Source organism: Lissotriton helveticus, chromosome 4_1 (genome assembly GCF_964261635.1).
Source record: "Lissotriton helveticus chromosome 4_1, aLisHel1.1, whole genome shotgun sequence".
Taxonomy (NCBI): Eukaryota; Metazoa; Chordata; class Amphibia; order Caudata; family Salamandridae; genus Lissotriton; species Lissotriton helveticus.
Window position 1 is genome coordinate 348168214 of NC_136063.1, and position 15971 is coordinate 348184184.

Below are 15971 nucleotides of genomic sequence, written 5' to 3' on the forward strand. Positions count from 1 at the left end.
CTCAGATGTGAGACCAGCAAGCCAACTTCCACAAATATAATCCTGCACAGACCAGACTGCAACACTGCACATCAGCACTGGGCAATTGATATAATGGAGTTCCCCCCTCTATGTCAACTTCATCGACTACGAGAAGGCATTGGAAACTCCTTTGCCACTCCAGTGTGCCAGATAAACTCATAAGAATAATCAGGTACTATGCTTATGAGAAGGCATTTGACAGCGTAGATTGAGAGAACCTTTGGAAGCTCCACCACCAGTACGGTGTGCTGGATAAACACGTAAGAATCATCAGGAACTCTTATGAGAGAAGGACCTGCAGAATAGTCACAGAAGGATTGACAGCTCATGGAAGCCTTCGAAGTGAAGACCAGAGTCTGCAGGGTCGTTTGCTCTCTCATTTTCTCTTCCTGCTGGTCTTCGACTGAATCATGAAGACACCTACAGCAAGGAGAAGCAATGGGATCCATTTGACACCTTGGACGCAGCTTGACGAAATGGACTTTGTAGATGACCTGGTGATACTCTCCCATAACAAACACAAGGAGATGATGGACGTAACACTGAAACTTTTCAGACACTCACCCCAGTCACAGATCTGGGTTGAATCCATCACCGTTCTTTAGCTCATTTTGCCACCCCAGTTCAGACCCAGCTGTATGCAAATCAGTCTTGACCCTGTGTCTCGTGGGTACAGTCCAGCCCGAACGACCAAGGCAGGTCTTCCCTGGACCGGAAACAAGCATCCGGGGACTGGTGTTGGGGTAACACCCCTTATCAGCCAGGCTAGCTTGAATCCAGGGGCAAAGTGAGCAAGGGACCCACCTCTGGGCATACCCTGCCAAATTAGGGCCAAAAAAGCAAACACAAGGAGATAATGGACGGAGCTCTGAAACTTTTCAGACACTCACCCCCTGTCACAGATCTGGGTTAAATTTATCATTGTTCTTTTACTCACTTCGCCACCCCAGTTCTGACCCACCTATATGCAATTCAGTCTTGACCCCGTGCCTCATGGGTACAGTCCAGCCCGAACTGCCAAGCCAGGTCCTTCCTGAAATGGAAACAAGCATCCTGGGACCGGTTTCGGGGTAACACCCCTCATGGGCCAGGCTGGCTTGAATCCAGCTGGCCAAACACCATCAACAACAATGATCAATGGCAGCAGGCTTTCCAACTCACTGCTCATGAAGAAAGCATGAAAAGACGCTGGGACTGGATAGCTCACACCCTCTGCAAACCAGCATCAAACACCATCAGGCAAACCCTCACCTGGAACCCTCAAAGGAAAATTAAAAGTGGAAGGCCAACAAACACCTGGCGTCAAGGCCTCAATGCTGACTGCAAGGAGATGGGATACACCTGGAGTCAGATGATTGCAAGTAGGGGTGGGTGAAGAATTCCGCTCTGCCAGCAAAGTTTGTGGAGTTTTGCCTACACCGCGCAGAGCGTGGAGTTCCAAAAAAGGTCTACAAAGCGGAGAGCGGACTTTTCCCTCTTGCATGGTTTGCCAAGGTTACGTTAGTGAGTAAGAAAAAACGTACACTAGACCACCTTCAAGTGTGATTTCTCAACTCGGGCAGTCACGACAGGTCACACCTCTCACGTTGAGAGACCTGTCGCTTGCATTGTGGAAGCTGCATCTTGAGTAGAACATCTCTTCAAGCTGCAGAAAGAACAGGCACCCTCTTGCGCTGCTCGTGGTGCCATTTGCACTAATTTCACAGTGGAGGACTAACTCCCGGCACTAAAAAACAGCATGAGCATCACAATTTACCTCACTCCGCTGTTCGCAGATCTCCACGGAACACGGCTGAGGTTTTTCGGCACTTCGCGGAGTTCTATGCAGCGGAAATCCACGATCTCCGCCCAGGCCTAATTGCAAGAAAAGTCCAGGGCAGCGATGGCTGGAGAGTCCTGGTTGATGGCCTCTACCCCAGGCTGGTAGTAGGCATACGTAAGTAAGTTGTTTGTAGAGCTCAGTTTTCAGATTCGTCTTGGGTTGCAGAGGGTTGGAGCAGTTCTGATCTCAACTGGGATGTTGGTAAATTGGTACATTGCATTGTTTTTCCAGGAAGAGTCTAGTTATGGATTTAACCCCTTCCGTGCGGGGCTCTTTCCCCCGCTGTGCTGGGGGGCGCGTACAGTGCCCAGGTGCTCATGACGAGGTCAGCTCGTCATGAGCTACGGTGCTCCGGTGCTCATGACGAGCTGAGCTTGTCACGGCCACTACCGTTCCAATGGAAAGCTCAGCACTGCAGGGTAATCAGCCCAGCATGCGAGCGTTCCACGGAACGGGCGCGAGCGCCGTTGCTCATGACGAGCTGAGCTCGTCATGAGCATTCAAGGGGTTAACATGAAAAGTCCTAGTGGAAAACCAAAACTTTGATGGAAAACTGCTGCTTGAGAAAGAGTATGTTGCAGTGGTGGTGTCTTCCACTTACTGTGTCATATCACAGTGCAACGTTTGGAACATTCTTTCTTTTCTGTTTTGCTAGTGAGATGAAACATATCACACCTGTAACGCACGTGCAATATTAGAGCCATTTATGTTTGGGGATTTGTCATTGTACAAGCCAGAAAATATACATAGAGGCGTTTTGTTACGAGTCCCACAAAGCATCATAACCCCTCTATTTATACTCTCTGAAGAAAAAGATTAGCTTTTAGTTTCTTTGAATATCCAGATTGCTATGGCGACAAGAAAACAATGGGCCAATGAAGTCTTTCCCTTCAAAAACCATTTGCAGACAAAGCTCGGAAGCTCACTTCATTTATTAAATAATGACTTTGATCAAATCGTAGTTGTGCACTCCGTACAGATATATTTTACATGTCAGCTACAGCTTGAAGGATAAGCTTCTTTCACTGTGAAACTGTACATGGTGCTATTTAAGGTTCTACGGATTTTTCCAAGGCTGGCTCTTTGGGAACAAACCAGCATCAAGGCATCGTCCTCCCATGTCATCCTTGGAACCGTCTTCTGGGTCATGATCAAGTTCCTTGGCCAATCAAATTTCGCTTATATGTTATGTCAATAAGCTACTCATTCTCAGTTACTGATTCAGCATTTCACCTTTCACCCACTTTTGCTGTGTGGCGGGTTGCAAAGAACCACATCCATCCATCGCTGGCAAATAGTATCTTATCTTGTGCTATAGATAACTTTTCTCGCACGATTTTCAAAACTAGGTTTCAATTGCAAGTTGAAAACAGATAGCAGAGCATACCTTTAGTTTATACCTCAAATAATATTTTCAAACTCCCTGGGACACAGCTCACCAAAACAACTACGTATTGAGCCCAACAACTGACTGCCATCTCTATGTTATGTTATGTTATGTTATGTTATGTTATACATTGTTTATATAGTGCCTATCACCGCCGGTCTCTAAGCGCTTAACAGAAGAACATAACACACTGTTACCCCAAACCCTCAGCTATCCCCCCAATTAAGCTGGAGTCATTGCCTTTCTGAATCGTGTAAGACAACATGGACATTTTTCAATAGTTAACTCTATTTTCTTTGTTCGTTCGTGGTTTCTGATCTAAAGTCAAGCAGTGCCAATGACGTTCTTTTTTAGGCTGAGGAAGCGCGCTACAGCGAACACCTTACCCGTCCCTTTATCGATACTCGTTAGGCAAAAATCCACCACTGTTAAACATGGATTTCCAAATCACTGGGTTAACATCAACAATGGAAATGGGAAATAATTTCTCGCGGGTCACTGCTAACAGCTGCAGAGGTGAATGCTGTATTTTTCTGCATCCAATTATGAAACCTCAGACTTGCCGCGGCTCTGGTGAGCAGTGCATTATGCAATGCAACGCTGTGGAGAAGGACACGCGTCAGGGAATGGACGGTAATGACAAACGTCCTGCCATTATCAGAGCGATAGACAATAACCCCTAGTATTCAGAGGAAGTGGAGAAGGCGTGCTAAAAGCTTTCATTTCAGATGAACATTCCTTGAGAGTGATGTCTGTCTGCCATGTGTGTGTTTTAGAGCTGCCGTGTCGCCATGCCATTGCACCTTCAGAAAAAGAACAATGGGCACTTAGGAAAAATCTTCACGGCCATTTTAGTCTAGGCTTTCGATTTGACCCACCATTAAAGGGATGAGCTTATGAATCATTTAATGCGTGTTCGACTCCTTAGATTTTCAACAGTTTTTAAATGTTTGAAATGAGTAGAACCAGCTTTGGATGAAAATGTAAAAAACTATTAAAGGCGGAATTTAGTTTTACAATTATTTTTTTCAGTTCACTAATAATGCCGGAATGTCATTAGATATCGCCCACGGCTCCTATTCACACTATCGCAGAAATTGGTACAAGGGGATTATAGCGCTGTCCAAACGCACTGGGTTTTTATCCTTTCTTTTTTAAACAGTTTTTAAAGGTTTTTGCCGGCAATACAATCAAGTTCAGTGGTGAACGCATATTGCTGTAATTCTGTGCACACATCAGACATTTGCATTTCAACACAAATCGATTGAACTTCCTCAAACTTACTACCACCCTCTCCCCCTTCTCGTTACTTTTGAGTCCTTCCTGCTAAGAATGTGTATGATTGTTCTCCCGTCCGGTCACCTTGTCCATGCCTGAAGAATGGTAATGGTGTGTTGAGTATGTAAGGGGGAGCCTGTCAGAGGGTTGGGGAAAGCGTTAGAAGGCTGCCCAGGGCAAGCAGCTGATCCTGGTGGCCAATTGTTCCCATAGCTATTATGGGGTTGTGGCCGGCGACATCCCCGATAAGAACCCCTGGGACTGCACCTCTGACTCTTTCAAGCTGTCCACCAGGGCTTCCAAGGCCCGCGCCATTTCCACTGGGCTACGTCCCATTCTGGCTTCCCTGAGTAACACTTCGCCCTCATAACCAGCCCACCATTTGAGTTCCCCTTTGCTTAGCTGATTGCTGGGTTCTGGAATTTGTTGATGACCTAAGTCTTGGAGGTGTGGGGGAACCAGCTCAATATGCAATGCCCCGGTAAAAATGGGACCTCCACGGAAATAGTACCACCTACCACCGTAGCGACCACCTCCCTCTATGACCCCAGTTGAGGGCAGTCCCACAGCATGTGTTTAAGCTCTGCACCGACCTCCCCACAGCACGGACAGGTGTGGCCCATCGGCCAGGGCGACTGACTCTGGAACTCAGGGCTCACAGTTTGATCACCGGGGCCAGCTGCAGATCAGCCCAACACCATGTGACTCTGGACAATAGCTTGCTTAATCTTCCCGAGGGCTGCAGTGCCTTGACACCTTCAGGTAATTGTTCGCGCTTTACAAATACTGGACATTTATATTTACACATATACTGTGTGGAAGTATCTGTTGATATGTTCTTGGGTGAGATCGGCTCTGTGCAGGATAAAATAGTTAATCAGCTTAAAGTAGGCATTGTGGGATACCTTTTGGATTCTCTTAAAGTTGTTTGCCCAGGATTTTGGATGGTATGGGTGATCCCAAATCCCGCTTCCAATGTTCCTTTAAGGTGTCCAGGGTTTGTGACATGTCCCTGTGTACAGTCCAATACAATCATGTGACTGCTTAAACCATGTCCGCCAATAGCGCAAGTATTGGGAGGCGGCGTGGGGTACAATTCTGTAGGACCTGTCTTCTAGTGTTTACGAAATGCTGCAATAACAGCCCTATGTAGCAAAAAGTGACTCACGGCAGATCGAACTCTGCATGGAAGTCTCCAAACGGTAAAAGCTCACCTGTACTGAACAAATCGCCGGCATTTGTCCTCCTGCAGTCAACCATTCAGCCATACCCTTCCATCTGCCACCATGGGGTAATGTTTTCAACATAGTCATGGGTAGTTCTGGGGAATACGAGATTTGCGTCCTAGTTTATATATATATATACATACATCAACCTCCGTTTCCCGCATGAGCTTCGTCCTCCCACGAACTCTCCCAGGAAGCAGACACGGGCCCAAGGTAATAGGAGGCTTGTTTCTTTATTCTGCTGTCGCCATAACGTTTTGGCTCACCTGAGCCTTGATCACATGACAGCATGTTAAGGTGAATAGTGAGTTTTTAAAGTGAAAGTGCAAGTGCTGACAGCTAATTGGCTTACAGTTTAGTAAACGGTGAAGACAGACCTGACTTAACTTAAATATTGCTGTCTCACTATAGTACTGTTTTCAGTGCATTATATTGATACATTGTATTTAAAACAGTAATGTAAAAATTAGAAATTTATATCCCAAAAAATTCATCATTTGAATCGACATTGACAAACATAGACACAATACTGGGTTAAATCCCCTATATGTAAAATGTAATGTCGTGTTGTTCAAAACTGTAAACATGAAAAAGGATAACCCCTACCTAGTGTGAAACATAAATGTATGTGCAAATATGCAAATAAAATATTGTTTTAAAATATATATATTTTTTTCTTTCAACTAACAGACTGAGCCCAGTCTGTTAAAATCCTGAGACATCATGTAGTAACCAGATTGGCTCCCTAAATTAACTTAATTGATAAAATTCCTACTGATCCCTATTGGTCATGAACGGAAATACTAATCACAGATAACATACCAATTTTTTTTTTTTTAAAGAAAATCTAAGATATATCTAGGCTTTGAGAGGGAAGAGAAAACCACCGTTGATTTGTATCCTCTCATCACTATCTCATACTGTAAGGATACTGAACAGTCAATTTCCCAGTGTGGGCGGGGAGAGAATCTTGTGCAAGGTAACGCAAAATAATTTAATTTAATTTAATTTGATCTCTTTTATGTTTAACATACATTCTATTATATTGTACACGATGGTAAAAACTAAAAACTCTCTAGTCATATTAACATAATAAATAAATAAATACTAGAAAAACTAAAACATCTTAATAAGAGTTCAGATTCTAGCACTATTATTTACATATGTGAACCATCTCATCTAACACTGCCAGATTCTAATGTAAACAAGTGTACATATCTTCTGTAAGATTTAACCCACCAGGCTGCTTGGTATTAAGCCTTAGAATGTATTTAGTTTCAAGTTTGCGTAACTTCACCTCTCTATTGCCTCCTCGCCTACTGGCTAAAATGGGGTCCACCACATAGTATTTTAACCCCTTATTGTTGCTTTGATGCATCTGTTTAAAATGACGTGCAACTGGGTAGGTGTTATCCTGAGACGTTATAGCTCTTAGATTTTGCAAAATGCGTTTGTGCACGGGGAGCTTTGTGCTCCCCACATAACGTAAACTGCAGGGGCATTCAAGGACGTATATAGCAAATTCTGTTTTGCATGTTAATAATTTGCTGATCTGTTGTTCATGATCGCTGAACCCGTCCTTGTATGTGAGTTTATTTGTGCCATGTGTACAGGCTTTGCAGGTTTTACACCTAAAAAAACCTTTGTTGTTCTTCAACCACACAGACTTATCCAACATCTCAGGTCCCGTATCCACCAATCTATCCCTCATGTTGGGGGCTTTGCTAAATGTGATGGAGGCCTTTTTGGGTAATGCTTGGCCAATGACAGGGTCTTTAAGTATTATTGGCCAGTTTCTGTTGATGATCCTTCGAATTTCTTTATGTTGATTACAGTAGCCAATGATAACTCGAAAGGGGTCTACTGCACTAGTGCCTTCTAAATTGACTACTGTTCTTTCTTCAGGTATCTCGGCCGAGGTATCATATTTAGCCAGAAGGGTAGATCGGTCTATTCTCATGTATTTAGAGATTGCGTTATTGATAACACTGATGTGATAACCCCGTTCCAAAAACCTATTGGTGCTAGCTACCTGTGCCTCAAATAGATCTTTGTCAGTGCTGTACAGCCTTCTAAAGCGCAACATTTCACCATATGGGATACTCATCACCAAATGGGCTGGATGGGTACTGCTAGCATGTAGAGTGGTATTTCCGGCTGTACTTTTAGGGTACAACCTACTCTCCAATTTATCACTACTAGCATACACTTCTGTGTTCAAGAAGGGGGCTTGTTTCTGACTCATGGTAGCAGTGAACTTAATATTATATTGGTTTTCGTTGAGTTCACTGAAAAATTTAACTGCCTCCTCTTGACTGCCCCGCAAGACCACAAACAAATCGTCAATAAAACGATACCAGGCAATGACCTTGAGTTGCCATTTCATGTTTGAAGCAGGTTCTGAGGACCAGTTCCTCCCAAGCCCCCATGTGCAAACATGCGAAACTTGGTGAAAAACTGGCCCCCATTGCTACTCCCTGTTGCTGCTTGTAGAGCAGACTATTAAACATGAAAACATTATGTTCCAGGCAAAACTTAAGCATTTCAACAAGCATTAGACTGTGTTGTTCAAATCTAGCATCCCTCCGTTTAAGGTAGTGTATAACTGCCAATATACCGTCATGATGACGGATGCTGGTGTAGAGGGCTGTAACATCCAACGCCAGCAACCAATCACCAGGCTGCCACTGGATGTTTCTGAGTTTGCACAAGAAATCCCCTGTGTCTTGAATATACGAATCTAGGGATTTGACATAAGTTTGTAAAAAATAATCAATGTACACAGATGTTTTCTCAAGAAGACCCCCTCTGGCAGTGATTATTGGTCTACCTGGCCGATTGACAATATCTTTATGAACCTTAGGTATAAAGTAAATGGGCGGAGTAACTGGATAATCCATCTTCAAGTATTTGTATTCACTCTCAGAGAACAATTTTGTTGCTCTCCATCTAAACAGGAGTGAATGATACTCGCTCTGCATATCCTTAATCACGCCTGCATTCACTCTAACATAATGATCACGATTATTTAATTGTGCATAAGCTTCTTTATCATATTGAGCCCTTGTATGCAATACAGCAATGCCCCCTTTGTCACTGGGGCGGACAATAATATTCTTGTCCTTGTTGAGCTTAGATACCAAAAGTTCATAATCCATTGTCAATTGGTCATGTTTATAGTGGTCGTTGCATGTTTTCCTGTGTAAATCCTTGAGTTCAATCATTACATTCTCGTGGAATACATCAATTCCGTCACGTGGCATAATCGGGCAAAAGGTAGACGGCGGTTTGAAAGGCGTGATCGGGGCCAATCCCAAGGTGCTGTTATCCGGTACAATTCTTTTGGAGTCCATCGTCACTGTATCTGCTCCTTCCATTACCCAAAGATCTAACATTTCTTGAGACAACGTGGTTGCTGGATTCCCCTGACTTGAATCATTGCTAGCTGGCTGAACACTGGCTTTTTTTGTGGGCATGTGGAATTTCTTTAATTTAACTTTCCTAGTTACTTTATATATATCAGTTCGGGCCGCTGCATAGTTCAAATTCGTTTTGGGGGCATAGGATAGTCCCAACTTGAGGATATCTTCTTCCCCATCAGTTAGAACCATGGGTGTGAGGTAGATGTATGACACTACAACGCATGCTTTTATCACGCATGCTGTTACAACGCATAGCGCTTTGGGGTGCTTGATAGTGAATAGTTTAATTTACTATTCCAACTCCAGTCCCCGTGGATAGTAGGGAAGGTGTTGGATAGTAAATTAAATCTATTCCCTATCCTAGAGCGCCCCCAGTGCAATGCGTTGTAATGGTTTTCGTTGTAAAACCTGCGTTGTAATAGCACTGCGTTGTAAAAGTTTCGTTGTAAAGGATGTTTCCCATGTGAGGTTGACGATAGTCAGTTGAAAAAAAAATATATATATATAAACATATATATATATATATATTTTTTTTTAGAAAAGTCATGTTCATAGACTCCGATCAGATCTTAGGGTGTGCCATGACACTTCTAGGAACCCTTCCCATCCGGGAAGAGGGTTTACTCAATCTCTTTGCTAGAGTAACTTTCCGACCATATCCAGGACGAGAAAGAGTCTGAATTTGTGAGTTCTCATAAAGGTACATGTTAGTAGACGATCACAGATTCATAAGGCATATGACACCAAATTCCTAATGATCGTCACCGAAAACTCTCAACACAAATCCATAAACGTCTGATTGAATTACTTTTGGAAGTCCTGGCAGGCCTAAGTGAGGTAGTTTTAGTTGTAAACATATGCTTCTGGCTGGAAATACCTTTGGAATTTGGGCACAAATTCTTTACTGATGTGTTGATTAATATGCATGTTATATGTCTATCATCAATCTTCCCACATCTTTGTAGGATATATTTTAAAGCTTGCACTGTATGTGCCTGTTCTTGAAACAGTAGATATTGTTGGGGAGGGAGAATTTGGCAGTGAGGCAGCTCTTAAAGTTTCCTTGATGTGTTTCTCAATGGCATAACCAGGGAAGCATGTCTCTGGGCCAAATTCAATCACGTGAAATGGGCCTCCTTCCCCAGGGCAGTGGGCCCGCCCCTACAGTCTCTCAGCCCGGAGCCACTGTGCTTGCTTCACTTAGGAAAGATATGCCACACGTGTGATAATAAATGGTTTTGAATTGTCTGTGTAGCCAACGCATCATCACAAGACATTGTTCCAAATTTGAATTCTAACCTTTATCCTGCTCTCCTGCAACATCCCCACCACATTTTTAGGAAAACACTAAAAATCCCTAGAAAAGTGGAATCCACAAATAGGTTTCAAATTTTCACTGTCTGATTACATGTTGTTTATGGGAAATTGTGAAACTTCTCAACCTTCTTTCCTTTTATTCTGTGCCAGCTGTTAGCTGTGGTCATCCAGGCAGCCCTATTTATGGAAGAACAAGCGGAAATGGTTTCAACTTCAATGATGTTGTTTCCTTCGCCTGCAACACGGGGTACGTCATGCAAGGCCCAACGCGTGCGCAGTGCCAGGCAAACAGACAGTGGAGTCACCCTCCACCAATATGTAAAGGTATGTGTAACAATAATTCGACTTTGTACTATTGAATCAAAGGTTTATTGAAGAAAATGTGTTGCTTTCTTGTTTCCAGATGAGATCAATTAAAATGTTCATAGTTGTCATTTCACCACATCCATCCACACTAGCCTTTATATGACCGGGTTTAGCAAAGTGATTAACCCCCTCGCTGTGGGGCTAATTCCCCCAGAATGAGGGGGACAAGGGGGGCCGCGCGCTGTGCCGCGGAGCTTGTGACGAGCTCGTCATGCAGCACATTGGCACTGTGCTCATGACGAGATGAGCTTGTCATGACCACGTCCGTTTAATGGAACGTCCAGCACAGCAGGGGAATCATCACCGCGTGGGCGTTCCACGGCAGTTATGACGAGCTCAGCTGGTCATGAGCACAGCATCGCTGTGCCTCATGACGAGCTGAGCTCGCCATGAGCGCCGAAGGTTTTAAAGGAAGAGTCGCTGTGACCCAGTCAGATTGTTCCTCATGACACCAGAAGCAAATCTGTTACAGACCTGTCAGCCTACAAATACATTCCACTGGGCGAGATAGTGGCGGGGCCTTGGTGGTGGCAGTGCCTCGTGCCGAGAGCTACATAAGAGGCACTCTCCCCTCCACAAACCCCCCACGCACCCTCCCCCCCAAAAACCGAAAAAGGGTTGCTTAGGCTATCACCAATTTCCTGTGGTGTTTTCACACTCCTTAATGGACATCATCTGTTAACAGCCTCCAGAGATGAGCCTGAAAGCCACTTTTTGCAGTGGTTTCTGGTACGTCTTCCCGGCCACAATGTGATTTTGGCTCCTCACCAGGTTACATTGTGAACAGAGCCAACATTGTGTGACACACAGTGGCACCATGTGAGTTAGCAGATATGTCATTATGATTAGAGTTAAGCAGAAAATGGCTTCATGAGAGCAGCAGCTACTTTGGCTTTACCAGTGGGGCTTTCCAGTTGAGAAGATCACGCATTTAGAAATGGTGGTTGACTAGACACCCATCAATATTGACTTGTCTGCTCCCACATCTTACATTGTTACCTCTGCAATAAGACATGGGAAAGATATGCACTGTTTCACATAAGAGTGTCCCTAACATACTGGAAAATGCCTGGCACAGATAAGAGACCCTAATTTCTTAGACACTTACAATGTACTTTTACAACGAAATGGGGTGTGTCAGGATCGTACATTTGCAGTGCCCAAAGCACAACATGTATTTGGGCAGTTATCTGATGGAGTTTATTCTCCTGGCTCTGACTCTGACAAAGCTTACAATGTGGTGGATATTACTCTTCTGCATTAGCAAAGGAGGGAATTTATCCAAAATACAGACAGAAAAACCACCAGCCAAATTCTGGGTCAAGCATTAGGAAACTCATCACAAATAAGTTCTTAACTCTGATCCTGAAAACATCAAACAGGGAGGCAGCGATACAGAAATGAAATATTACCTGGTAGGGCCTCTAGATTGGTCATGGGACGTCATACACTGCTGTAAGCATGGAAGTGCCATTGTGCACTAAATGACTAACAACATTGACCAGTGACAGCATTGCAGCTTCTTTTAGATCAGTGTTATGGTCCCTGAATCACGACATGCTAGCCCTAGCAAATCGTTTGATACTGCAGCTCCTCGGGCTGTGTTAAAATAATATTCTGGGTTTGTTAATTTGGGTCTTTCACTAGAAGTGATCTTTTACATGACTTGAAGTGGAAATAAGGCATTTCTGAAAACTTACATTTACATTGCTCCAATGTGTAGTCATAACCCAAGTATCAGATTTGTTTTCTAAGTAGTCAAGTGAAAGACCTATAAGAGTGTTATATCAGTGTTAAAAAGAAAACTATGCAAATGGACTGATGTACTTGACACATCGGTGCAGGATTAAAATATGGTGTTTGGGGATGGTGTCCTTGGGCCTATTAGGGCATGGGAAGGAAGGCCATGCATCCCTCCACTTTTTATATAATTTTCCCCCAGGGATGGGGTCCCTGGTGCCTTATAAGGCTCTGAAAGGAGGGGGTGCATGCCCCCTCCTAGGATTTGGGGCCAGGCATGAAGTCCCTGGGGCTAAATTAGGCTCTGGGAGAGGTGTCCGCGCAGCTCCTTCCTCTTTAAAAAAATGCCCCATGCTGCATAAAGGCCAACCTTATGCCATGCCTGCATGTGGTTGGCAGCCTGGAGGGTGTTGGCTGCCTGCGAGTGGGCACTGAGGCTAAAAGCCATGTGCAACATGGAGTTGGCTGCCTGATTGGCATTTTTGCACAGGGCCTAGCTGCAGGCCTTGCCTGGTGACAAACCACCTACTGTGAACAGCCGAAGGCTGTGTGTAGCATGGGGTTGGCTACAAGTGGGGGTTTGAACAGAGGGCCTTGCTGGCTAACCCCATACCCCGCATGACCAAAAAACATGCATGTCATGGGGTTGGCTGCTTAATGGTGTGGTTGGCTGCATGCCTTGGAGCCAACACTCCAGCTTACCTGACACAGGCTATGCACAGCAGAGATTGGCTTTACGTATGGTAATAAAATATTACTTTGCATATGAAAATCTCTAGAAATTCACTGGAAAAAACAAAGGTTAAAGTGACGTTATAGTTAGAAATTGTTATTTTTTATTTTACATTAAAAAAAAGTTATAGTTAGTTGAATATGTCTGTGACAACATAACTTTTTGAACACAAACAGGTACAAACACTTACCAGTTATAGTTAGCAGAGCTAATTATAACTTGCGCCCCTACCGAGACCTGCTCATGGCCTCACACTTTACATCACTCATGATATGTTTGGTGACATCTATTATGACCCAGCTTCCAGCCCCCTGCAGGCAGTCGACCCCACGCTGCACATGGCCTTTGGCTGTGCGTGGTGAGAGGTTGGTCTTCGGACAGCCCCAGTGGCTAACCTCCCCCACAGGCTGCCAGCACCATGCTATGCGCAATCTTTGGCATGAGCGGCGTAGGCTTGGCCTTTGAGCTGACTCAATGCCATTGGGCCAAAACATGTATAGTAAAAGGAGTGAGGCATGTTGTCCCCTTCCCTTATCCTTAATTGGCCCAGGGGGCCCCATCCCCCTGCGCCAAATTTCAATCATAAAGGAGGGGGGTCCATGTGGACCCATCCCAGAGCCTTAAAGGCCCCAGGGAACCCATTCCCCGGGCTGAAATCCATTAAAAAAGGGAGGGGGCAGCGGGGCCTCCAAGCCCCTAGCTCACTGTGGCGCGAGGAAGCCATTCTCTGGGGTCTCTCAAATTCTAGGTGGGTGACCTAGTGTCCATCTTTGGGCACCCACCAAGCATGGCCCACCCTCCCTGAGCCTCATTAGGCTCTAGAACCCCATCCCCTGAGTACTTAACAAAATGGGTGAGGGGACAGGTGGCCACATCTCCCTGACACTTCTCAAGCCCCAGGGACCCCATCACCTTGGGGTTGTAGATGGGTGCCCCAGTGCCCACCAGGAGACCAACAAACAACACATTTGGGGCGACAGAGACATTTCAATAGTTCGATGTTATGTTCAATAGTTGCCAGAAACTATTCACTCCTTGGTAAGGTTAGGGGGCTTATAGTGGCATTGTGAGCCAGCTGATCTAAAGGCTAATGTATCTTTTGGGGGTGTCTGAATCAGTCTGGACACCAGTCCCTTACTTTATATTGTCTAAATGTGCAGATCCTATATACATTTTTAGGAACTACACAACAACACCCTTGTTAATAGCAGATGGAAATGACAGTTCAGCCAAAGTGGACGTTTTAAATCAGAAAGAACATGTCTCCAAATCTGGCACTTGGGGCAATCCATAAACCTCCCTGATGGAGATCTTATTTGTTCTGATTTATTCTGTGGAGGCCCCAGTTATCACCGTATTGATTATTTTTAAGGCTTACTTGACTGGTACTTTTCTGTTTGCCCTGGTTACTCCTATTTTATTACCGCATACATTTTTTCTATTTTCTTGTTTGCAAAATATGAACATCAATATCTGTTGCTGTAAAAAAAGTAGCACATCTGTGCAAATTAGAACAGATCTAAAAAAAAATAACAACACCCTGGCTTGTTATATAATCTGGCCTTTAACAGGGTATTCATGACATTATTTGTAAAAACTTCAAAAAGGGATTCATTTTCTTTATTTTTTGTACAGTGGTCAACTGCACTGATCCAGGGATTCCTGGGAACTCCATTCGAGAAAGCAAAATAGAACATGGAAACTTCACTTATGGAACTGTGGTGTTCTATGACTGCAATCCAGGATATTACCTATTTGGATCTTCTGTATTAGTATGTCAGCCTAATAGTCACTGGGACAAACAACTACCAGAATGCATTAGTAAGTTTATATTTTATGTTTTGAAAAATAATGATGTTTCAGACATTTGTTTTTCAGATGGATTATCAATGTTATGTATGTTCATTAAATGAACAGTGTGAACAATCCATAGTTGTTTTGCTGCCCAGTTCTAACAAAAGTAATGTGTAAGAGTAAAGCTAAGATAAACACTATGGACCACATCACCTAAACAGTTTATGCTTTTCCTGTGCTTGACTGTGTTAAAGTTAAAAGAATACTATTGTAATGTAAAATTGCAAGATATCAAAGTATTTGAATATGGCAGTAATATATAATGGAAGGCAATCTGTGTTCTATTATATGGCTTTGCAAAATTCAATTACTTTGTGATATATTGCTAACTCATGGTACATTGATGCTCCTGACATCTCAAACACATATAATTACAGACAACACAGACATGTTGGGTCTAATAACTATAGTTATTTGTATGTGTAAGCTAAGCTCATGTGTGCAAGCTATTGAGAAATGGTGAAGTTGCATTAACAAATCGGGTTACTCAGGCATAATAGTATCCCAATATGGTGCAATAGGATGCCCCACCATGGAAAAATATTATGCTTGAGAACATTTGCTTCGCAGGGGTGGGAGTGAGTGATCTATGATTTAGATGTCCCGGAAAGTATAGCAAAACCCACAAACGTTTGTCACAGTCTTGTCCATTTCCCATTGTTCAGGCAATATCAGAAATAAATGTCTTTCTATGGTGGGAAGGAACAGACAGAGAACACACCCAGAAGTAGTCTGTGGATAGCCAGAGGGAACACTCTTCCCCAAGTAGGAGAAGGAGAAGAACGCAACTGTATACATGCATAGG

At 43.8% G+C, this 15971-nt stretch overlaps 1 protein-coding gene across 1 annotated transcript in view; it reads left to right on the forward strand.

The window, feature by feature from the left end:
- Positions 1–15971, forward strand: part of CSMD3 (CUB and Sushi multiple domains 3) — a 3006114-nt gene that overhangs the window by 2731672 nt on the left and 258471 nt on the right. Inside the window, exons 55-56 of the mRNA XM_078686868.1 lie at positions 10624–10797; positions 14948–15133. Of these exons, the coding sequence (XP_078542994.1) occupies positions 10624–10797; positions 14948–15133 (360 nt within the window). The remainder of the gene's footprint in view (positions 1–10623; positions 10798–14947; positions 15134–15971) is intronic.